General features: G+C 48.9%; 1 protein-coding gene across 1 annotated transcript in view; it reads left to right on the top strand.

The window, feature by feature from the left end:
* The first annotated feature begins 2595 nt into the window (after positions 1-2595).
* The window catches only part of dlgap1b (discs, large (Drosophila) homolog-associated protein 1b), a 40370-nt gene continuing 17063 nt past the window's right edge, over positions 2596-25902 (top strand). Inside the window, exons 1-4 of the mRNA XM_084703138.1 lie at positions 2596-3666; positions 6521-6741; positions 10662-10842; positions 12643-12919. Coding sequence (XP_084559264.1) covers positions 2596-3666; positions 6521-6741; positions 10662-10842; positions 12643-12919 — 1750 coding nt within the window. The remainder of the gene's footprint in view (positions 3667-6520; positions 6742-10661; positions 10843-12642; positions 12920-25902) is intronic.

Consider the following 25902-nt stretch of genomic DNA (forward strand, 5'->3'; position numbering starts at 1 on the left):
ATGGAACCATGCACACACATACACACACACACACACGTACGTGCACACACACACAAAGCTCAGCCAAGATCAAAAAGCTTTTGCCCACTTACAATAATTCTAGTCTTATAGCTTGTTTTCTGGTTTTGGTCTGCCTTTAATCCCCCAGATGTGAGTGTGTACATGTGTGTACTTCTGTCTGGCTGTGAGCATGGGTGTGTGTGCGTGCACGTGTGTGTCGCATAAATATGTCTCTAATGGCAAACAAATAGGATTGACTTCAATATGTCAACAAAGTCGGTTGCAATGGCACACCGATAGTCTTCAATTTGCTTCAGAGCATCTCTATCTCCAGCTCATGCCTCCAATATGCTACAGGATTACAATTAGGTCCGTTTGAACCGAGTGTTCTGGGCATAATTGGGCCAGTCAGTCCTAGCGGTGCACATCAGGCTAAATGCAAACGCACAGCTGTCTATCAGTTTCCGAGCACTACATGCTTACTGGGTAGCCTATCCCTGACTGGCCCAAATACCCATCAGTGATGTACAGCACATGTTCCATACCCTTGGTGTTGTTGCTGTGTAGTCAATGTTACATGTTTCAAATGAGACTTCTTTCATCGAGGATGTCTGTGTCTAGCGAGCTCGTCGTGGGATGTGTGTGTGATGGTGTGCTCGCGGGCTGACTGGCAGGAAGGGGTGGATGACCTCTCTTCTGATCCAACACTGTCCTGTGGACATCTGTGTCACCAACACACCATGGCCTCCAGCCTTCTTTCATTTAGGTCATGTTCTCCGCCTCAGCGCCTAAAAAGAGAACCTTTTGTCAATTCACTGCAATTAATACCTTTAGTTGGACTTAGTCCAGTTTCTAAGTGCCCTCTGAATGTGTGTGTGTGTATGTTTGTGTGTGTGTGTGAGAGTGTATTTCTTTGTGGGTCCTGAATGTTTTTGTGTAAGAATGCTGAATCTATGAATGTGTAAATGTGTGAGCGTTTCTGTGTTATTGAATCTGTTGTATTTAGGTAGGTAGTCAGGTATGTACAATATTACTGTACTGCCATCATCTTATTCACTCTATTCATCCAAAAACCTGTAATCCAGACAGTCTCTTCTACAGTGACATTTGATCCATCAGATATATGCAGGAATAGAAATTACATGAATATGTTCACAGACGAGTACAGTTACCTCATTTATTGTGCCGTTGTCACATCAAACAAATATACTCTACTCACAGTGCACTCATTCAGTATGCATTGTTTTGCACAACCTGAATATTGTCCACTGTTTTAACTTTGATAACGCGTCCGTCCTTATGCTTTCGCTCTCTCCAACTTTCCCTCCTTCCGCTGCCCTCCGGGGGGCCCTCCTCCTCTCTCTCCCCCCCCCCTATCCTTTTTATTTACCTCAGTGGCCTTTGGTAGCACTGCGTTATAAATCGCGGTAATGAATCCCCCCTCTGTTCGCCAAGCCCCAGCGCTCCTCCACAACGCCCCGGCCACCCTTGTCACTGTCTCGTTAGCCTCACCTCCAGTCCATTTGGAGCCCAGCAGCGCTCAGCTCTTTCGCCCAGGCCCAGCCAATGACTTTGAGTGTGTGTGTGTGTTTGTGTGTGTGTGTGTGTGTAGTGGTGGTGGTGGTGGTGGGGGGGGGGGGGGTGGACAGCGAGAAAGAGGAGCAGACTTAAAGCAGCTGATGGATACCACTGTTTTCATGTCGCTGAGGAAGTGAGGGGCCCGTTTCATTCCTTGCCGGCGGGAGGGGCAGGCTCAGGAGATGTCGGACGGTTTTAGTGGGTGATTAGTCTGGAGCAGAGACAGCTCCAGGGAACCCACTTTGATCATCTGTAGGGGTGCGTGTATGTGTGTGTGAGGGAGAGAGAGAGAGATAAGTTAAGTGCTCAGTTCCTCAATTCCCTTTCTACCTTTTCTTTGCTGTTTGTAACTCTGAGGTATCTGGTATTATTCGTGTATCTGTCTTCAAGATTAAAAGTACCGGAGCAAGAGGGGGAAGCTCTTCGCTGACAACTGTTTACCTTCTTGTTATTTTGTTCATTATGTTCAGTTCAATTGATTTGCCTTCGCAATAACAATGCACTGTACAAATATAGTCTTCGCCCCAAGTTGAAAATAGAATCGTGCTGTTCTTGCTTCCTCACCACCCTCCCTCCATGAGTCTCTTTCTCTCTGGTGTAATAAAATTCACTCTGAGCAAACAAAAAAGGTTTGGGAAGACGGACTGGAAGAGCGATTCAGATGTCAGGGCATATCAATGCATGGTAACAGCTATATTGGGAGTGCCTCGTTTGAAATTGTGAAGGGTGGAAAGTAAGACGGCAAAAAATGATCAGGCCCGCGTCTGTCAACAGCGTTGTGTGTTCACATCTGCCTGAGGAGAGCCTGAGGACATTCTCCTCAGACTTAACACAACTAACATGTGCCAGTAGTCCATGTAAATGAGGCGTTGTTTCTAATGCCCTCACTTTTTCCCCTCTCTCTCTTTCCTCTGTCTGCTCGTCCTCCCCTTCGTGGGCGTTATTCCCCAGTTTCAGACGTCCCTTGTTGCGCGTGCCTCCCCCCCCCCGGCCCTCCCCCGAGCCCTGCAGGTGACCATGACGATGAAAGGCCTGACGAGCAGCCGCAGCCATCACCACGCGGTGACCTGCGACCCCTCCTACGACACCATGACCCTGCGCGCCGAGCGGAGGCCCTACCGACTCAACCCCAGCGACACCCACCCGGCCGACCACCCCTACTACGCCCAGCGCAGCTCCTTCCAGTCCGAATGCAGCCCCTACAGTGACCTGGCCAGCAGCACCTTCCCCCGGAGACACTACAGCTCACACCACGAGCTCAAGGAGGAGTGTGGGGCCGTGGTGCCCTACACCGGGGGCCCGCCCGGTGGGGGGAAGGGGGCCGGCGGAGGTGGGGGAGGGGGAGGCAACAACCGCATCCCCCCCAACCTGCTGGAGCAGTTTGAGCGGCAGGCGCCGGTGCGACACGACGGCTACCACACCCTGCAGTACAAGCGCACGGCGGTGGAGCACCAGCGCAGCGACAGCCCCGGACGCATCCGCCACCTGGTGCACTCGGTCCAGAAGCTCTTCACCAAGTCCCACTCGCTGGAGGGGCCCTCGGGGGCCGGCGGAGGGGGAAGGGTGAACGGCGGCAAGGCCAGCCCCGACGATCCCCCGTCTCACCAGGGAACACTCAAGCACAGCGGCAAGCGCAGCAAGAGCAAGGACCGCAGCAAGTCGGAGCCCAAGATGCACTCGGCCATCTCAGGATACTGGAGCTCGGACGACATGCTGGACCGCGAGATGTGCCTCTACCACCACCACCCGGGCGGCGCCGGCGGGCCCCCGTCAGGCGTGATGACCATGGGCCGCCACCCGGACAAGTCGCAGTCGCAGTACTTCATGGAGTCCTACAACACCATCAGCGCCCACTCGCTCAAGACGTCGCGCAGCAACAACGACGTTAAGTGCTCGACATGCGCCGGCGGCCTGGCGCCGGGGCTGATGAGCGGGCTGGAAGGCCAGCTCCTGAAGAAGAGCTCCTGGTCCTCCACGCTGACGGTGAGCAGGGCGCGGGAGGTTTACCAGAAGGCCTCGGTCAACGTAGACAAAGCCCTAGTGAAGGCCGAGGCGTGCCAGCAGGGCCGCACATGCCAGTTTCTCCAGGTACGCCCGCCGACGTGACACCCTGAGGGGGTGCGTGCATGCCTGTCTCACTCCTCCATGCCTCACTCCATCGTGTGAACCTGTGTGTGAGAGAGACAGAGACAGAGAGAGAGAGAGAGAGAGAGAGAGAGAGAGAGAGAGAGAGAGAGAGAGAGAGAGAGAGAGAGAGAGAGAGAGAGAGAGAGAGACTGAAACAGAGAGCATGTGGGTGCTCAGACACGAGAGAGAGGGAGAGGGGCAATGTGGTGGAGAAGACACTCTCTCCATCCATCACTCCCATCTGAGTGGGGGACGGCCCCGGCTGACCTCGTCCCATCCTCTTGTTTCTCTCACTTCCCTCTCCGTGACACCCCCCCCCCCCCCCCCCGGCATGAAGACACCCTCATCGTCATCACCATCTGTCTTCATCTGGGTGTGTTTGTGCATGGAGATGTGCTGCACTGTTCTTTCTTGCTAATTCAAAAGTTTGGGACTGCTTTCTGAAACGTATCTTCTGCTGGATCAATCTGCTATTATGAAAGTACATTGTTTGGAGGGTGATGTGTATATTCTTTTATATTCCTTCCACTTTATTTTCCATGGTAGGAAGTAGAAGAGGGTGGATAAGGAACTGCTGAGACTGGGATTAGACTTGTTGTCTCCAGGGGCATGTTTGTGTGTTGAGCACACATTTCCTTAACTCCAGTTGAGGGGGCCTCATACAATCTATGTGGATTAACAGATTGGATTACAGTCCAAACTGATTCCTCTTCTTAGTTCTGCTGGTAAGCAGCTACTATATGGCATCCTGCCCCTCTATGTAACACTGATGGTTTGAAGAAACCAAGGCACCATGGGAATCCGCTAGCCTTTAGCTTGATACGCTAACTTTGTTGGTTAGTACTTTACATTTACTTACTGTACTTTAACATGACACATTTTGGAATGCAAAAAACGGGTTACAAATACATTTGATGTTGAAATACCCGGCCACAGATATACAAATGAATACATTTAGCAGTGTTTCAATAGCATCTGTTTGTAGTGTTTATGGAGGAAAGTGATTCTAGGTGGGAAAATGCTGGCGGGTCGGGGGAGGGGGGGGGGGGGGGGTGAGGGGGGGGAGAGAGAGAGAGGAAGCAAGGAAAGAGTAAAAGAAGAAGGAAAAAAAGAAGAGAAAATCCCATACCCCTGAGCCCTGTGGTCCCAGCTTGCTCCCCTTCTCTGTTTGTTTGGGAGGAGATAAAAGAAGAGTGATTCAGCTCGGATGCTTTCCCTCACATCACTGTGTTAACTGCAAATGGGAGCCTGCGGAGAGAGATGGAGCTAGGAAGGAGGAGAAAGGGACAAAAAGAGTGGGGGGAGGGAGGGAGGGAGGGAGGGAGGGAGGGAGGGAGGGAGGGAGGGAGGGAGGGAGGGAGGGAGGGAGGGAGGGAGGGAGGGAGGGAGGGAGGGAGGGAAGGAGGGAGGGAGGGGGGGCAGCAAGCTACAGTGTGAATGAGACAGAGAGAGGGTGGGTGAGGGGGATGGGGGGGGGACAGAGTTGAAAGAGGAAGTGAGAGAGAAGTAAGGGGAGTATTAAATAGAGAGCATGAAAGGGGGACGTTGCATTTCCAACATCATGGAAAACAGATCAAGGAAAAAAATAAGAAAAAAGAAAAAGTCTTCTGAGAGGGCCCAACATCCACAACTTAAAAGGTCGAAGAGCAGAAGAGAGATTTGTCACGTTGCTTCCTTCTCGTGCTGGGAAGTGATCTTGTTCTGAATTCACACACACACATGCACGCACAGACACACACACACTTTTTCGGTAATCACCATTTCCTGCACTACGGCAACAGTCAAAGTTCATTATCGCCATGTTGTTCATTGAAAATGGGAACGTCATTCAAACTTTGAGTTTCAGCATTCTCTATGTGTCTGCTTGATACAATGAGAGAGACGCCACCATAAAGTCAATGTCATTCGAGTCCCCAGTCTGTCCCAAGATTGTCTCTGTTGCTTTTCGGCCGTGACGTCAAGGTTGCTGCGGTTTCCTAGTTCTCACGCAGTTTTATTCATCAGACTCCTTTCTTTCATTCACACTGTCACTTTCTCTCCAGCACTTTCTTCTTCTCTCTTACTTCAAGCTCTCATTCAGAACTCTCTCTCCCTTTTTTTGGTCTCATTCTGCCTTCCTCCTCTCTTTCACCTTTCTTACCCTGACGTTCTAAAAGCCACTCACATTGGGGACCAGTGGCTATGCTAATACCAAACAAGAAACAAGACCTTCTTTGTTTCTCTCTCTCCCTCCCTCTCTCTCCCTCTCCAGGTTACTCTCTCTCGCTCTCCAGGTTACTCTCTCTCGCTCTCCTTCTCTCTCTCTCGCTTTCTCTCTCTCTCTCTCTCTCTCTCTCTCTCTCTCACTCTTACCACCTCGTAGGGACGAGTAGGCAGATAGCTTTAACCTTTCTTTGCACATCCATTGGAGTGTGTGAAAAGCACAGAAGCAGTCAGGGTCTGAGCACTTTGCTTTAGTCTAAACAGCCCACCCCTGCTATGCTGCAGGCATCACATATCCTTCAGAGGAGGACCTCTGGTCTTCACACCCTGACGGTAGGCTCCCATATAGAAATCCGGATGGAGAACCTGCCGGAAAAACTGTGTGAACTCACTCAGCGTGCGGAGGAATGATATTCATGTTGACTGGGCTTCAAAGTTGGGCCGTCGAAACTTTGGATGGCGTGGCCTTTTAAACCAAAGCTTTCTAGGGGGTTATCCATTCTGGTTGTGGAGGATTGTAATTTGGCAAATGTATTAGAAACCCCCAGAGCGTGTGATGTTGCATCTTGGCCAAGTCTGCCACGCCTCAGCCTCTCTCTCCCTCCCCCTCCAGGTGCCCCAGGACGAGTGGTGTGGAGGGGGCTTCTCACCCCTGGGGAAGGAGGATGAGATCCCATGCCGGCGGATGCGCAGCGGCAGCTACATCAAGGCCATGGCTGAGGAGGACAGCGGAGACTCGGACTGCAGCCCCAAGCCCTCCCCCAAGGTGCAGGCGCGGCGGGCCAGCTACCTGAAGGCCACACAGCCCTCGCTCACTGAGATGACCACACTGAAGTGAGTGATGCTACGTCGAGCCACCACGTTGGGAGGGGGGGCGGGAGTGTGTTTGGGTCATTTCTTTTTTTTTTGTGTGATATATTTTGGGCCATTTGTCATGCTTTATTGGACAGTTTTTAAGTTGTGTGCCAAGAAAGGGAGGGAGAGAGAGAGAGAGAGAGAGAGAGAGAGAGAGAGAGAGAGAGAGAGAGAGAGAGAGAGAGAGAGAGAGGGAGATGCAGCAAAGGGCCCAGGCAGATTCGAACTCAGGCCACTGCGGTAAGGCCTCAGCCTACATGATGTGCTCATTATCCCGTGAGCTTCTGGGGTGTTTGATGTGTTTGTGTGTGTGTATACAGTATCAGTATTTACCCCAGACACGCATGCATGCATTTGCATTTTTATCAACACATCTATCATGTGTGAGGGCACGCTCGCTAGATGAACCGTGGTGAATCAGATGTATCTAAGCGGTGGCCTTTAAGAGCATGTGTTTGGTTTCATATTCCGTGTTGATGTTCCATTCATCTACCCTATTTTCCTCCATTCTGGCTACCACATTTGTATGCCCAAACACAGCTCCGAAATGTGGTTGCAAAATATGCGATTTATGGTCACGTGCTTGTGGTTGGGAATCCAATCAAAAAATAGAAGCCCTTCCAACCCAACCTGGGGGACGTGTTGCCCACAGCTCAATTCATTTAAGATGTTGAAAGAACATTTCTATTTTTATCTTGTAATTTTTTATCTAGTGCTTTTCATGTTCATATTGAGACATCATGACTTTCGTTCCTCGCAAAACATTTCCTTCCACGGTGTATAGGCTACGTTGCATGAAATATTAAAACCGTTTGAAAGCCCTGCGAGGGACCTCGTAGCAAGTAGATTACATTTCTGACTTTCCAAAGACTTTCTGTTACAACTAAAAGTTCAAAGTGGATCAGTGGCTCGTGAAAAAGGCCCACCCCCTGTCGAGAAAAGCCAACTCGAGAAATCTCATAGAAATAAACCGATTTCATGATATCGCAGTCTGATGAATTAATTGCAGCTACCTTGCAGCATTTGCAAGTCACTTACCCCGACTCGCCTCCTAACAACACATATTAGCACCTGTACGACCTATTCTCGTGTGAAAGGCCCGATTTGAGAACATCATTATCTCACAAGACAGCTTGATGGAATAATTATAATGGATCAATTTATCGTCAAGCGAAACGACGAAAATACCGCTGACTCACACATCAGTCGGGTATAAGAGAGCTCGCAATAGTTTGTTATCTCATCGTGCCGCGTTGACTGATTAACTGGCTAATAGTGAGGGCTGTCTGACAGGAATATCAATTGCTCTACCTCTGGGCGCTCCGTCATCGTTAGCGCCAGAGCGGAACGCCGCCGCCATAGCGCTGCCGACAAATTATGTAAGAGTGGCGCAGCGCAGGGGCAATTAATGACTTTAATTGGCCTGGGGACTTGTGCCGTCGGCTGGCGGGAACGAATGAAACAAACAAGAATGCACCGCTGCTCGTTGCAGATAAAGAGAGCAGTTAGTATGGTATACAATTTTCTCACAGTGGTGCTTTTGGGAGATGGTGTAAGGTTGTGTTTTCTATTCTTTGTTCTTTTCTCTATCTTCATGGGTCAGCATTTAAGATGTTCATTAAGCTGTGATTATGGAGCCTGTTTCGCAATTAGTCCCTTGTTTACAGCCTCGTTGTGTGTTGTTTCACAGTTTGCGGACACTGTGCTGAAAACACAATGCACATTTCCCTGTTAAGTAAACCACGTAGATAAAACCAGTCTTATAATTGGCAGGGGAAGTTATTGACAGAGAAGGAGAAAGAGGGGGCGGGGGTAATAGACAGAAAATGACAGCCATTTTGACAGTCACAAATATTCTCCCTTCGCCTTGCTTACTTCAGACAAACTCATTTGTTTATGCCCCAGATTTAATTTTGTAATCTTCTTTCCTTTTTCTTGTCCAGACCGGCAATAAAACGTCCTCAATACAATAATCACTTCTCCTCTCCACCCAACCTCGAACACACTCAAGACTAGACTAGACTGGATGGAGAGAAACATATGGGTAAATGGAGGAGGCTGAAGAGGGGAAGAGAGGAGGGGGAGGCAGAAGAGGGTTAGAGAGGAGGGGGAGGCAGAGGAGGGTGGAGGCAGAGGAGGGGAAGAGAGCAGAGGAGAAATGCTGGAGGCAGGAAGGACAGCAGAGTTGAGGTGCAGGGAGGAAGGGAGACAGGAGCAGGAGGAGAGAAGGGGCTGCAGAAGAAAGACGAAAAGAAGAGAAGGGCATAGGAGCCGAGAGGAGGGGGCAAAAGAAAGGATGACTGTGACATGGAAGGAACTGAGAGGAAAGGATGAGAGGCAGGAAGAGAAGGAGAGAGAGAATATGCCTACGCTAGTTCTATTATGGATCAGGGTACACATCAAGGACTGCCCGCAGTAGCAGTGCGGTGATGTGTTTTTGTGTCTAGATGCTGTGTGCTTGTTCATTAAAAACGACCCTGTCCAAGCAGCGGGAGATGAGGCTTGACCCAGGATACCGCGACCTGCCTGCGAGGTCACCATGATTACTGCCAGGATTAAGTGTGAGGGAGAAACTCAATAACACTAGAAACTCAATAACACTCCCTCCATGTCCAAGTATTAGTCAGAAGAGGGTGGGGAGAAAGGTTTGCTTGGTAACACATAAACCTCTGGTCTAATGTAGAGGAACAGTTGGTGCCCTCTATTTGGCATTGATGTTGTAATACATAGTTTCATATCTGAAGAGCTGAGGAATAGGCAAATACTACTTCAGATGCAAGGATGATTATTACCTTCATTTTATTCACCTTTTCTGTGTGTTCTCTATTCAGAACTTAGTCCAGACTCTTCTTCCCTCTCTTGAATCGTCCCTCCTTGCATTCCCCCACGTTTTTCCTTCTTTTCCATCCCTCTCTCCCCTCGTTGCATCAGTGTGTCCTCCTCTTGCACCCAGTGTTTCGTTCATCCCAGAATGAGTAATCGAGTTTGTGTCGCTGCTGTAACCCCGTTTTATTTTAAGGAAGGCATACATAATTAAGGCAAACTGGACCTGGAGGGAAAGAGTCATAAAACTGTGCGTGTGTGTGTATTGAGTTTGAGACTGAAGGTGGAGTGCAGCAAACTTCAGACTCTCTTCTTTCTTGTTGTTTCTCTTTCTATCTCGCGCTGTTTCCTTGCGCTCTACGTCCTACGTACCATGTATACAGCAGATCGCATGCTGCACAGGTGTGAAGATGCTTGGTGAAAGAGCCCACCTGCTTGTTGCCTGCAGGTGCAATCTAATGAGCTACTGTTTCCTGTCTTTACGTGCTTGTGCGTGTTTGTGTGCTTATTGTGAGGAGGAAGGCAACTGCTTCCTCCTTCCACACACATACACACACACACACACACATATCTGCCCATCTACTCCATATGCATCGGAATGCAGCCCATTTTTCTCTGTTCTGGCTTGTGGAGTGAATGGAAAGGTTTTTCAAGGACATCCAAAGATTCCCAGAGTACATCCAAAACCATTTGTTTAGCAGACATTAGGGGTCGTTCCCAAGTGATTGAAGATTCAGAGAGAGCAGTCTCTCACTCCTCTGGGTCCGTATTATGTGCATGGCTAGATTACCAATTTTACCACATGCTCCCTCAGTCTTTTGTTGAATCTTTTTCACTTTCTCTCTCACGTCTTTGCTTCTTTTTTGGGGGTTTCTGCGTATGCATCGTTGCTCACCCTTTCTGTTCTCCCTTATTCCTGTTCTCCTCTGTCCTTCCCTCCCTACTCTCCTCGTCATTCTTCTCTTTTTTCCTTCTCCTTCTCCTTCTGTCCTCTCCTCTGCTCTTATCTTTCCTCCACTGCTCTTCTCTTCTCTTTGTTCCTCCTCTCCTCTCCTTCCCTTCCTTCCTCCCTGCAGGATCTCCACAGAGCACTCTCCCAAGCTGCAGATCCGGAGCCACAGCTACTTGCGGGCGGTGAGTGAGGTTTCCATCAATAGGAGTCTGGACAGCTTGGACCCAGCGGGGCTGCTGGCCTCCTCACCCAAATTCCGCTCGCGAAACGAGAGCTACATGCGAGCTATGAGCACCATCAGCCAGGTTGGTGCCCCGCTCCACTCCTCCTCGCCCCCCTGCCACCGCCGTCCCAACCCTTGACCTCCCAACCTCCTTCTCTACGGACATGCAGGGGGGAGGAACTCACCCCGGGCCTCCACCCCGATATTAAAACAAACTCCAAATAGCCATCTGGCAACCACCAGACATGTCATCAGGAGACCGTGTCCAGTTTCAATGGCCTGCAGTCCATTTTGATATAACATGGCACAACGCCTTTCTGTTTTCTCAGATCTGCCGATCAGATCAATCCAATTCAAATGTCCTTAATTAGAAAAGAGGAAGTGCGGTATCTTCTCTCTCTACCTCCTCCTCCCCCCTCCCCTCATCCCCGTGCCCCCGTCATTCTCTGAAACATCCAATGACATACTTCAGAAAGACTCAACCCAATTAGGCATCCTCATTAGTGATAAAAACAAGGCATGCTGCTGGGGGAAAAAAACACCCAAGATGGAAGGAAGCAAATGATATGCAGAGCAGGAATATCATAATAACAGACACACAGATTCAGGCTGTAAAACAGTTTCCTCTCCCAGACCATCCTTTTGAAAGGGGAAGGTGACTAATGTCCAGCGATGCACTCTCATACTCTCAATGTGCTCTCATACAATCAGTCTCCTCATTGTTTTGAACTAATACCTACACTTACCCCAAAAAGGGTTACTTGAAAGCATATGAAGACCCAGCTGTTTGGGGAACATTTGTTGTGGAGACAAATGTGTCTCCAGCAGTGGAGGGTGAAGGCGGGTCACGTCAGCTCTTATTTGGAGTTACGAGGAGCTCCAGTAGTGTGTGTGTGTGGGGGGGGGGGGGGGCACAAGCCCCCCTTCCCAGAGCAGATGGGTGGGGGGAAAGGGAAGAGACAGGCTGGGGGAAGTAGCCAGCCGGCCCTGTGGGGAAGGGACATGGCCTGGTCTGTGTGGGGGTGTGTGTGTGTGTGCATAAACGCAGCAAGACTTCTCATCCGATGCAATAGGAGAGGCCCAGAAATCTGACAGACTCCGAGTTCTGCGCTCCGCACCAATCACATAACACGTCCACCCACCACACATGCTCTGCTGCCCTCACCAGCGCACTCACACACACGTTGCCTCTCTAGATACATGCCCCCAATTCATCCAGTCTCCTCAAGAGGAGCCCGTCTCCATGTCTTCACCCCCTCCTTCACACCCTCTCTCCTCTACTCACTGTTCACCTCCTCCTCTTCTCCATCTCCTCTCCAGCAGTTCATCCATCCATCCTACCATTCAAATCTTCTAGACTATCAAATCCTAAATCTAGTCGTCAGTGTTTTCTTATATGTCGATTCCTCTAGTCCTGTGATTCCCTCAATTCCATCTCAAAATCCCCATTCTGCTGAACATGCAATGCCCCCAAATGTTGTTGTCACCCTGCCAGCAGTCACTCTCCTACTCCTTCCAGTAGATACGTGGAGAAACACACTTCCCTCAAATTCACCCAGGAGTCAACACCTGCCACCTGTAGCACCCTAAACAACCACGTCAATCTGTCCAAATGGCCATTCGATTTCAGTCCCAGCACCTGTCGTTCCTCCCCCCTGCACTCCGTGCCCCGTGTTTGGAATGACCCCCATGTATCCTTGTCCTTCAAATTCCCCTTTCATCACTCGAACGTAACAGCTTTTCACCGTTACTCTATTCCACCTTCCTGTGAACGGTGGGTCCCCACAGTGTCCGTCTTTCTAACCTGTGTCCCTTCTCCTCTGCTCTGTCACGGCCGGCCCTGGCCCTGTGTGTTTGCACCCCGTGTGCTCCCCGGGGGCAGGTGAGCGAGGTGGAGGTAAACGGGCAGATCGAGGCGGTGTGCGAACAGGTGTTCAGCGAGATGGAGTCCCAGGCGGTGGACGCGCTGGACCTGCCTGTGCCCGGATGCTTCCGCATGCGGAGCCACAGCTACGTGCGCGCCATCGAGAAGGGCTGCTCCCAGGAAGAGGAGGAGGCGGCGGCGGCAGCGGCGGCAGGGGGGCATGGCGGCCTCAGGATGAGGGCCATCTCCCCTCCCAGGTCCACCACCACCGTCAGGACCATCCAGAGCAGCACAGGTCAGTTCCCCTCTTCTCTTCCTAGTCACTGACTGGAGATATTTAGTCAGAAGGATCATTCCTGCTGTCAACAAGACTTCCTCAGGTTCTATATTATATTTATATATATATATATCTCAGCCTAAGAGGAACAAACAAAGGTTCACTCCATCTACTTGGGTGTCCCAGTTTTCATGGAGAACACAGTGTATTTGGGAGGTGTTGTGTACCTCACTTGTTCAGGACCGGAAGGTCTTATGCAACATTACATGAGCATACAATATATGTATCATGTATGCAGTCTCTTAAATGTTTTTCATTTGTTTATGCGTGGAGCAGCATTGATGTAGAATCCCATCATTAGTGATTGATGTGTAGACACAAAACTAGTGAATAGATGGCCTTGGCACCTGACTCCTTGGGTTGAGAATGTGTCAGTCACAAGGTGTTCCCCAGGATAGAACCAACAAGATAGCTGGCCAGCTGGCTTGCTGTTGGCTGACTGGCTGGCAGGCTAGTGGTTGGCTGGCTGGCTGACTGGTTGTTTGGCTGGCTGACGGCAGATGTGAACTTTCATTGGCGAAAAAACAGACCCAACCTTTAAAGCACCTTAATACATCTGACCCACTTTCCGTCCCAGATACAATATGATGAATATTAGATTCCGCTCCCAAATTGACTTCTCTACTCGGTTTAAGAGCCTATTCACGCTCCACGGTGTCCCCAGCCGGGCCTTATTTTGGGCCTTCTTCTGCCTGCTTGTCCTCCTCCACTAGGCCCTAGCTGAGCATTAGGACATGCAGTATTGATGCCTAGCGGAGCTGGCAACGCGATGAGCCGCCCTCGCTCTCTGTCTTCTTACACATCTCATTGTAAGCCCAGTGAGTCATGGTTAGTGCCCTGTTTTTTTTCCACCGGTCTTGTTTAATTATCCCGATTACAAAAACAGATCGTTCTCTGCCTCCGCTTGCTCGGCCAATGCGAGGTCGCCGTCAGCGAATCAAAAGCATTTACAGTTAATTGTGAGGATGGTTGAAACCTGTTCGCTCGGATCCAAGGGCTCTCCCTGTGATTCCCGCAAACAGTCATTTAGGCCCCTGGAGGAACCGTTCATTTCTTCACAGAGGCTCGTGGGGGTTGTCGGGGGCCTTTTATCTGAGATGAACATGAACATGGTGGCGATGATGATCTCTTTTTTATGATGAGATGCTAATATTGATCCATGAATGAGATGTGGGAGAGACGCAGGAGGGATGCGTGTCTCCTCTGGTTGTGTGTGTGTGGGGAGGAGACGAGGGGATGAAGGAGGGTGTAATGAACGTCGCTCATCACACGTACGCGACCTGCATGTCTGCAGCAGAAGACGTCTGAGCTGGCATGACCGGACTGAGACGCGTGTCGTCATGGAGATGTGTCGTCGTGTGTCCCTGTCACGCGCAGGCGTGCGTGCACACACCCACTTTTACACGGCGTTCCCCGTACCGATGTATTCGATTAATATTCATTTAGGAGCGATGTCGAGGAACATCATCATCCCATAGTTAGACAGACAAAAGCTGGAGACTGAGCGGTGTGTGTTTACATGTGTGTGTGGGGGGGTACTTGTGTATGTGTGTGTACGCGTGTGTGAAGACAACAAGAACAGCCGGCAAGCGTTAACTGCTGATCCATTTTGTGTCGCCATAACACCCCTGTTTCCCCTCTGTCGTTCTCTGCGATTCGATTGGCCGTGTTTCTGTCTCACCTTTGACTTTCGTTCAGCTCTCAGCTCAGGGCCTCAGACTCACATCCCAGGTAGGTGGGTCCCTGTGGGGGGAGGGGGGGGGTGGGAGAGGGAAAGAGAGAAGGGGGGCGGGGAGCGGGCCAGGGGGAGGTGTCAGTCATATAACATTATTAGGTGAAGGGGAGCCCGATCACGGCAGGGGAATGGGCCAGATTACTGTCATGGCTCTGTCTGTCTGTCTGTAATTCATCACTGACTCAGATCACCTCTCCTGAGTCCTGAGCACTACTCCCTGTAATTAATGTTCTAGGGAGAGAGAAACAGACAGACACAGACGGAGAGGGAGAGAGAGAGAGAGAGAGAGAGAGAGAGAGAGAGTGTGTACTGAAAGAGATGTAATTGATTCCCATGGACTATGGAGTGTCTAAGCTAAATGTGCCATAGACCTGCAAGAAGATTTCTTTCTTACCCCATTCTCTCACTCCCCTTTTTGCACTCTGGTCACACACACACACACACACACATATTCCCAGGCAGGCTTTGAATGCCGTGGTGTGAAGCAGCCTGCAGCTCCGTGTTTAGAGATAAGAGAGAAAGGTGTGTGTGCAGCAGAGGGGGACATTGAGCCCGATGAGCGACATCAAAAAGCTGCAGCAAAATAACTCTGTCCGCACCGTGCTGTTGTCTGGAACAGTACATCCAGTGGCATACTAAACATGCAACCAACCAACTCAATGTGCAAAATAGATGTGTTCGGTTCTGGTTTATGTAAAAACGTGGGTGAGGGTAAATTAGACTTTGGGGTGGAAGGGGGGGGGCTTATAAAATACATCACATATCACTGTTATCACTGTCTGGTTCCAATCTAAAACAGAGGTTGGTTCATGCTGACAAGATTGGACACACACACACACAAGGGAGGGAGGCTGAATGGACCGAGTCAGTCAGATAAATACATGTTGTGGGTTCAAGCTAGCATGGTCTATCTCTGCGTATCCCACAGTGCATGCTATACTTCCAATGTTCATTCTACTGGAAAGAGAAATGTGGAAATGTTTTCCTTGCTCTCTCTCTTACTCACACCCAGCACACACTTACTCCATATTCTGGTCTCAAAGACACCAACAGTATCATGCTGTGTGTTACTGGAAGCGAAGGCCAAAGAGAGAGCGCAAAGCAGAGTCCAAAATGCTCTTGAGGTAAATATTCTTTCGTGCTTTTTTCAGCAACTTAGTGGCGACACAAAAAGAGCGAACCAGTCTCACCCTGTCTTCAGCACACGCACGCATCAACCGACATGGATTTTGGGGCTGTGCTCCCCTACAGCCACAAACACATGAACTTTAATGACTTTCACTTCCTCCTTTTCCTTAGGGGAGGCCTTCAGGAGAGTTCAGTTCACCTGTCATCAGACCAGCAGGCCTGGTCTGAAACACACAGATCAGGCTGACACACACACGTACACGTTCTGTGGAAACAAAAGTCGCCCATGTGCAGACAAGAAGCATCGGCCCTTCTATGGATACTGCAGGGAGACACATCGGGTGAAATAGCAAAATGGATAAAGTTGGACGTGTGTGAATAATGCATGATGTCTTCCAGGAGGACGAGTGGGGCAGAAGTTATATCAAAGTAGCAAGCACTTATACATCCCCCCACCCCCATACCCACCCCTAGTCATATTTTAACCAGGAGACTTCCGCCAGTCTCTCTATAGTTCAATCCCACCTGCCGTGCCATTCCACCCAATAATTACTGATCATTTTATATCTCCAGGCTGAATATAGAAACCAGAAGGGCAGATTATCGTTTGATCTATTCCCTTTGAAGGTGGAGTGGCTGACGGTGGCTAGCTTTCACCCACCTTTCACCCAGAGACGCACATTAGCCCACAGAGCGGGACGTTGTTTCCCGGTGACAATGGGACAAGCCCAGCCATGAGTGTGTTGGGAAAATCTGAAGCGAATCTCATCTTTAAAGCTGGAGAAAAGCCTAATGTGAGGATTTTCATCACTTTAAGCCCCTTTGGCGTCCTGGTTTCATCTTTCAGTTAACTTACTCTCCAATTCACTAATGTACTCTCCTCAACACTTATCCTGTGACTTAAATTCTCCCAGTACAGGCATGGTCATTACTTCTCCTTTGCACGCCAAGGCTTCTCCTACTACATGGATGAAAAGGCCTCAGTCTCGCTGCAAAGCCACATGCATAATAACGACAAGAGAAATATATTTCCTTCAATGCGAAGTGACCTTAAATTAAAGGGAAAGAACAGAGATATTAAGCCATGGAAAGAAGCCATGTCGGATATCAAATTGCCTCTATCAGTTGTTGACCTCACCACACACTCTCATTCTAATCCTTTACTTTGAGTGCTGTTAATGGCTCTTGTTTTCCCAGCTATATCTATTTTTCATACAAACTGAGAACAGGGGTGATTTTTATTGTATTTTTTTGGGGGGGAGCCAGTGCCCCTGTGACCACAAGCTTGGACCCCCTGTGGCTCTGCTAACTGTAATTTTGGAAATAGGTGGTTGTTTGAACATAACCATTTTTTTTAAACAAGGTAAAATAAAATACAAATATTTCACCAGAATTTTGGTTTAGAGAAACTAAAAGTAAATTTGTATGTAAAGCAAGATCATTACTAGACTATATTCAGTAAAATGTTCAGATAATGATACGGTAGCCTATGTGATAAGCCTAAACAACACTGCCCCCAGGAGTTAGAATACCACTTTGAAACTTGTTTCTCAAGCCCTAACCTCTGAAAAATGAGATGGACCTCTGGAAAAGGAGATGGACTGTTGGTGATCTGTCGACTGTCTCTGAAAGAATGGTTGGAGAAAACTGTGACTTTGAAAGGCCTGTCTATTTGCTGCATCTCCTATAGCTTACCGTCAACAGGGACTTTCCCAAACGACGACTCCTGATGTCTGGATAAAACATTTTGAAAGCAATTGTTTCTCGCTTTACATAAAAAAAACGTTATGACAAATGTTTACCATGATGATACTTCTAACAAAAATGTATTCGGTCTATATCATTTTCGCTAAGTCAGTAGGCTACTATACAATATTTCATATTTGTTTACGAGGGAGCCTGTGTTAAAACATGTTTACAGTCAGCATACCGCAATCTCTAAATCGGTCTATATTAACTTTACATTTAGTTAATTCAATTTTTTTCTTCTTATAATGCACGTAACTACCCTTCTTGGCACCCACTTGTGTGACTCAGAGAGCCTGGCGAAACGCAGGCATAGTGCACTCACATCCTGAAATTAGATCGAATATGCGAATGTCGTCAGAAAGGGAGCGGTGAAGAAAAGCGCAGTCTGCCTGTCCAAGTAGTTAGTGTGAAAACGAAATATTTATGACATTTCTACAGTATATTTACAGTAAACTCTGCGGGATGTGTGACTACTGGATACGACTTTGTGAGTAGCGTATGCTTTCTTATTGAAATTAGTGTTACGCTGTTCCGTATTTTTGTCCTGCGTTCAGTGGTTCCAGTGAAAGTAGTTACCGCCCATCCCACAATCTTTCAGCTTACTCATGCTTGATCAGATACAATTTATATAGCTTGTATAGGCCTATATCCTATCAGTTATTTACCACTAGTGTTTAACAACTGTAATAGCGACAATAGCGGATCACGAAATAAAGGTTAAATAACATAAAAAAGAAACGAGCAATTATCAATAATAACGTTTATTAACAATATGCTTTAGCCTACTACTCAAACCCAATTACGTTGAAAATGGATGTTCACATGTCTATTTTGCTGATATTGACCACCTTTAAACATACATTTTGTCTATGGCAGGTATATTATTTTCAACTACAATGTATTGGATACCAAATGTGAGAACAAGTTGTGAACATACTGTGAATTGCATCCATTGTTGTTTGTCCTTGCCATGAAGGAAAGTTGAATGCAACTCAACGTGGCCCAGAAATGCTTGAACCTTGTCTAAGCCCCCAATCTATTTTAGTAGGATTATTTTATTTGGATGTGGGATAGCAGGTGTGCAACTAACCAACTGTAGGCGTCTGGCATAGTATCACAGCCAAGGTCCTCTGCCAGTAAGGTAAGGGGGGGGGGGGGGGTGTCCAGAAACTCCAGTGGGAAGCCATAGGAGGAGAGAGACAGAGAGGGGGCAGAGGTGCTTAACTATCAACTATCACCCGCTTCTGGGAAACCAGGTCAGCCAGGCGCCGGTTGCTGGGTTTGGGCCGGATGGGACAGATTCAGGTGACACGGGATATGTAGCCCCTTCTGGCCCTGCTGCCCGAGGTATCTGTGACGGAGTCATGCACGCCATTCACCCCCAGCAGGATCACTACCCGTCTGCCCAGCCGCCATCTATTTAGGGCCAGTCTCCTAGAGACTGTAGGGCTTGACATGCCTGTGATTACCACCCGCCCCTCCACGGAAATACCCCTGCTGCCCCGCCTACCCCCAACCCCCCCTGTGTTGATACAGCCTGGTTACAGAAGAGGTCTGGGGTACAGGGTTTAGAATGTCATGGTTCATGGATGGAGAGATGGTAATAGATGATTTGTCTAAAATATAATGTGTTAGTGGGACATTGTGTTTGTGAATGTGTGTATAAGAGAGCAAGTGTGTGTGTGTGAGTGTGTGTGTGTGTGAGACCTCCTATGTCAGTATTAATACAGAGGCTAGTTCATGAGTAGACACAGATGCCTGAGGGCCTACAACACTACAGCACATCAGCCCGTTTCTATGGAGAGCAAGACGTTTAGCCCTGCCTCATATCCTCTGGCTCCTCACAGTCTCTCTCTTCCTCTCTTTCTCTTCTCCCCTCTCACTTTCACTCTCTTCCCCCCCTCTCTTTCTCTCTCTCTCTCTCTCTCTCTCTCTCTCTCTCTCTCGCTTACTTGATGCTCAGCTGCAGATGGCTCATATGACAATCACGCTCTGTTTTGGAGTGAACACTGTCACAGTGTGCGCTGTGCTGAAAGAGAGGTATCCGTACGCCGTACAACAACGGCTTTCGTCTGCTAAATAGGCTTAACCTAGACCACCACAACAGCAATACTTTGTGCCAAGTTGTGTGTGCGTATCACTGATAGAACCAGCTTTGGTTTGCGATCAAATATATGACGTAAACGAGGACGAATTCTGCCATGTTGATCTCATTAGGGTTCATCATCATTGATGATATGATCATTTAGGCTCTGCTTGATCTTTGATTTCCTCTCTCTCTCTCTCTTGTGGATGCCTCGTTGTGTTGTTATTTTTCACCACCAGAGGGCGGTCACACCCTTCCAGAGAAACGGATGCTGGTGTGTGGATTCTTGTCACCCTGTTGTCAGTGTTTGTGAGTGTGTGCCCGCGCGAGTGTGTTTCCGACACGTTTGCACTTTGTGAGCACGTGTGGGAGCAGCCTATGAGTGTGTGAGGGAGCTGAAGAAGGGAAAAAGACATCAAGCAACAGTCAATAATGAGCTGTTTCTGGAAGGCTTCTCCTCAGAGCTCCATTAATCCCTCACACCTCCCTGAGCTGCACTAACCTCCTCATTCATCCCCCACCACACACACACACACACACACACTCACACACACTCTCATACACACATGGCCTCCCTCTCTATTTCCTGCCATTCTTCCCTTAATTACAGGGACAGATAGAGCCCAGTCTTACCGGGGCACTCTGCATGTGAAATATACCTGTCACAGGATCAAAGCTGGCATCCCTTCTGGATGGAATTATTCAAAGGGAGGTGTAAATTAAACAGCCAAGGCTGTGCTGTCATGGAAGTTGCCTCTCGTTCCTCGTCTTCTCTTGCTCTCTTTCTCTGAATCATTCTCTTTTTCTGATACACCAGCACTTTTATTAAAGGCTGTTTGTTGTAGCTGTCAGAGTGATACACTGTAAGCTTAAGCCCTCAGATGAAGGTGGGACACACACACACACACACACACCTGCGTGTGCTGTCACAGTTGAAGCTTTGATGGTGTGTGTGGGTGTGTCTGTCAGGAAACGAAGGCTGGGCTGGTCCCAGGGCATGTGGAAACATACGTTTCTTCGCCACACACACACCTTGATGTGGTGGATGTAGGGTTACCTGTGGGTGAAGACAATTCCACCTTGACAGTTGATAGCTGAACACTTGATCCCATTCTTTAGTGTGTGTGTGTTTGTGTGTGTACAGTAAACCACTGCTTGTTTTTGGCCTTCCTTGCTTCAGCTGTAGGATCAGACCCCTAGATCTTCGTTCTGTCGGTAAACTGTCATTTGGCTCTCCCGTCTTCCCGTCGGAAATCGACGGCACCTGATCCCGTGTCTCGGCCGCTCAGTAATTATTCGCTCCCGTCGCGTCTGAGAATGCGAGCCAGTGAGAACTTGCACTGTTGCTCTCAAATAGCACGATGCGAAACCACTGCCATCTCTTTGATATGGCCTTGCCTGAACCTGGGCGTGCAGCTGGCCTCCCAAAGAGACCCTGTCCAGTCATGACGTTCTGCTCAGCATATTTGAAGGAGAATTCAATTCGATATCCATTGTGTTTGTTAGAAGAGGATTTCAGTAAGGCTTTGGAGCCCATCAAATGCCTTGCACTGTGGTCTCACAGCAAGATGGTTTTGGGTTAGATTCCCTTTTGGGGCACTGTTCGATGCTTAGGTGGGCTATGTCCAGGGTCTTTCTGTGTGGAGTTTGGGTGTTTTCCCCATGCTTACATGGGTCTCCTTCGCAAAGAACCTTGATACAAACCTCAATGCAGAACAGACCGCTCTTTTGCCCGTGGACCTGGCCAGGCATGAGGCGAGGACTTGGACCTGCTTCTGGCCGCCCTTGGAGGAAGGACTGCAGGATGCACAGAGGGAAATGTATTGGTGGACAAGCTTCTGTGTGTGTGTGTGTGTGTGTGTCTCACATCGCATGATCAATAAAATGTTTCTTCGTCTTCCAAAATTGCCTTTGTAGCTTAATTTGGCCAATAGGGGGTGTAAGAGGCAACCATTTGTTATGGTAGAGAATTGCATGCAATAAAGTCATGCTACATTTGCATGTGCTAAATTGTTCACACATTTTATCTGAACTCATCATTTTACCACATGTTTACTGAAGCAGATGGTACTACTTGAACACTCCAGTGTTGACATTTTAGTTTCAACCTACAAAAATGTTCATTTGGGTACTTATCTCGACTGAGGCTGTATCTCCAATGGGGCAGCTAGTTTTGCGACTGTTGGGTTTTTCAGTTTGCTTACGACTTAATTGTTCCTTGTTTGTGTGTGCCGGGGGTTGGAATGCTTTGATTGCTACCACTTGGGGAGGAAGAGTGGCGTTTGGACATCTTTTGACACAGGAAATGCAGGGCCCAAAATGTCATCCACCCCTTTCTGCACTCTTGGTGAACAACAGAAATATAAGGAGAGAGGGAAAGAGGGAAGGGGAGGGTGGGGTCTGGGAAGGAGAGAGAGAGGAGATGACAGGGGTGTGTCAAACCCAGCACTGACACAAAGCATGGTCACTGCAGCCCACCCCGTTTCAGCCTTTCGACCACACACACTCACACACACACAATATAGTCACAAGTAGGACTTCTGTTTTCTGAGTCACCTGCTATGCTGTTGTTAAACACATAGGATCCACCCCGCCCCACACACACACACATATACAAAAACACACTTATGCCTCCTCCTATCTTAAAAATGATATAAATAATTAAATATGTGCCCTGACACATGTAATCACACATTTGCGACATACAGATGGAACTACTTTTCCCATCAAAAGATTGGGGAAAAAAACCAATACCATATTCCTGCCATTAAAGCTTACATCGCAGAAACGACGTCTTCCAGATGTGCTGCATCGCCGCTGGGCTGTCTGCCCACCCACACATATCCATCCGCCCCTGGGGTAGTTAGTCGGTTCAGATAGTCCCTTTCAGGTAAGCTAGTTGGCTGTCTTTGAGGTAATGATCTCTAATTTCTGTCTTTGTCTGCCTGTTGTGTTTTGGCATCAGTAAAGGCCCTGCAGGATTTCCTCTGCTGGAGAGGGTACACGCCTGGACAGGGCCCACTCGCTAGCTCTGTGGTGATGGGAAAAGGCAGAAATGCAGGGTGGAGGCTTTGAAGTCAACCCCATCCCCTCCGTGAATGAAGTAGCCTGGATTAGTGTCTGCAGGAACGTCATTAGTCTCTCCAGTGGAGGAGGCTAGCCCCAGTCAGAAGAGAGACAACTTTGTGGAATGAAACTCTACCATACCCTGTCTCTCTCACTCTCTCCCTCGCTCTCTTTCTCTCCCTCTCTCTCTAAGTGGTGTGGGGCTGGGATGTGAGTGGGTGGTTTGGGGCTGTGCAGTGCGGGAGGCCTGGTCCCAGCACAAATTAAAGACTGCTTTGTGAAAGTCCCAGACTCGACTACAGGGTAGGGTTAGTCTGTGTGTGAATGTGTGTGTGTGTGTGTGTTTTGTTTGGGTGTGTGTGTTCGTGTGTAGGTGTACCAGAGCACTCCACCAATCCGAGGAGCCCGTCCTCCTTTTTCGAACCCGTCATTAACAAAAAGAAGCCGCCACTCTCCTTCTGCACACTCAGAGAGGGAATGCATTCCTCCCGTCCTCTCTTTCCTTCTTCCTCCCCCTCTTTTTGCTGTGCCGCTTCACCAGCCATGCCTCCGCGAGGAGGGGAAGGAGGGGTGGGTTATTTCCCCCCCCCCAGCCCGAGGGGACTGATTCCTTCCGTCCACAAGTTTTTAAAGACTCCACTCCTCCCCCTTTCTGTGAAGGGATAGCTGGGTGGTTTGTTCTGGCTAGTATGTAAGAGGAGAGGAGTGGAAGAGATCAGAGGAGAGGGAGCAGGAGCAGGGGAGAGGATGAGAGCGGAGGAGAGGGGATGAGGGCAGACCTGAATGGGTCTAAGGAATGCAGGAGACCAACGAGCGCACCCAGCAGGAGAGAAGGAATGCAGGAGAGGCTATTGTCTCTACCCCTTCACCCCCTGTCCTCTGCTAGGACGTAAACTCACACACACACACACACACACACACGAAAAGAAATTAGCGGGAAAACAGAGAACCTCTCACATGTGGGGGACCCATTTGAAACTCTCTCTCTCTTTCAATGTCTATCGTACACACTGGGGTTGTACGTGTGCGCACACGCGCTCGCACACACACACACACTCTCCCTGAGCTGCCCCCTCTCGTTTTTCCTCTCCTTTTGACAGGATGCGGGGGGGTCAAGGGGTCAGAACAGGAGACCACAAAGAGTGTGTGCGTCAGTATGGGCCTGTATTCTCCCCCCCCCCCTCCTCTCCCCCCTCCTTTGCCGACCTTTCCTCCCCTCCCCCACCCATCCCACCACCACCACAATCAATCCCTGACGTTTACTTTTGGGCCCCCAGATGGCTTTAGCGTTTAGCCCGCCTCTCCCTCTGCCAGGATTAGTGAAGGGCCTAGCAGGCCTAGCTAGCCAACTCTCTCTATCTGTCTCTTTCTCCCCCAACATGTGCAAGCGGTCAGGACAAAGAGCGTCAAACAGGCAAGGGAAGGAATGCGAGACCCCAGACCGCAAAGCGATACTCGACACTGACGTTGTCGCTGCATTCCTTCCAGAGCAAACTTTCTACAAGCCTTCTGAGTAGCTTGTAGAAAGACAAGCTGCACACAATTTCCTTTTTTCTCTCGTTCTTTTGCTGCAACATAATTGATTTGTCAGGGTGTTTCATGTTATGTATTTATTTTGAGGCTCACATTTTCCCAAATCCATGGGTTTATTTTTTTTTTAAATTTTTTTTTTGGGGGGGGGGAGGAGGGGGGCGGTTGTGAGAAGTTTGGGGAGTGATGAACTTTTGACCACATTCCAGTGTATTTGTATGTAAATACGCCTAGCCTAGCACTTAGCAGTCATCCTTCTTGCAATGACATGATGTGGGCATTGTGCAGAGACAAGCTGACTTGAGTGTCTGCAGGCTGTCTAATCTATTGCACAGCGTGTTCACCATGGAGTTCTGTAGACGATGGAGTCTCCTGTTCCTCAGTGTGGATGACAAGGTTCTGCTGTTCCTCAGTGTAGATGACAAGGTTCTCCTGTTCCTCAGTGTGGATGACAAGGTTCTGCTGTTCCTCAGTGTGGATGACAAGGTTCTGCTGTTCCTTAGTGTAGATGACAAGGTTCTCCTGTTCCTCAGTGTGGATGACAAGGTTCTGCTGTTCCTCAGTGTGGATGACAAGGTTCTCCTGTTCCTCAGTGTGATGACAAGGTTCTCCTGTTCCTCAGTGTGGATGACAAGGTTCTGCTGTTCCTCAGTGTGGATGACAAGGTTCTCCTGTTCCTCAGTGTGGATGACAAGGTTCTCCTGTTCCTCAGTGTGGATGACAAGGTTCTGCTGTTCCTCAGTGTGGATGACAAGGTTCTCCTGTTCCTCAGTGTGGATGACAAGGTTCTCCTGTTCCTCAGTGTGATGACAAGGTTCTCCTGTTCCTCAGTGTGGATGACAAGGTTTTGCTGTTCCTCAGTGTGGAGGGGAAGGTCCTGTGCACATTGCAGACAGTTTGTCGTACGATTTTGTGATCTGCGGGCCGAGCTCTGCGCTTGTGTGTGTTTGTGCCTCCGGTCTAGGGCCATGCGGTGGTTTGTATTTTTAGTGTACACACACACACACACACAAAAGGTTTAAGTGGACTGTATTATTCAGTTAGCGGACTGTGTCACGGCAGTGACAGTAGTTGTCACAGGGGGGTAATAACCCAGGGGGGAACAGGCGGGCATAGACACACACACCTTGGTTAGATACATAGAGGGGGAATCATTAACCTGCATATGAGTCAATGTCTCATGTGTGTGAGAGAAACACAGAGCTAGGGAGAAAGAGAGGTAGGGGATGAGGATGTGGGAGGTGAAGAGCATTAATCAGAGGATATGAGTAGGTGAGGACAATCCTAACAGGCCTAGGATTAAATAGTCAACCCCTCTGTTCAGAAACAAGATTGAGTTAGTGTCGAAACCCTTTGGTCATATGGGAATAGTCTATTATGGGTCTATGAGTAACTGGAATAGCCAATTCTTTTGCCTTTTTGGGACTTGATGTGACTCACCTTACCGACCTATGCTGTCATGACAGATGCATGCAGTGTGTGTGTGTGTCAAAGGCACCTAGCCCACTCCGCCAGCCAGACAGAGGAGAGATGAGTGAGAGTTTTGCGTGAGTGTGTTGGCTTTAGCATTACGAGCAAACGGGCAAAGTTTACGCCCTGTGTAGCAGCAGGAATGTTGACATTTCCGAACCAATCTCAATCTCTTTT

The sequence above is a fragment of the Hypomesus nipponensis genome, chromosome 8 (assembly GCF_054491055.1).
Source record: "Hypomesus nipponensis isolate SF chromosome 8, ASM5449105v1, whole genome shotgun sequence".
In the NCBI taxonomy this organism is placed as follows: Eukaryota; Metazoa; Chordata; class Actinopteri; order Osmeriformes; family Osmeridae; genus Hypomesus; species Hypomesus nipponensis.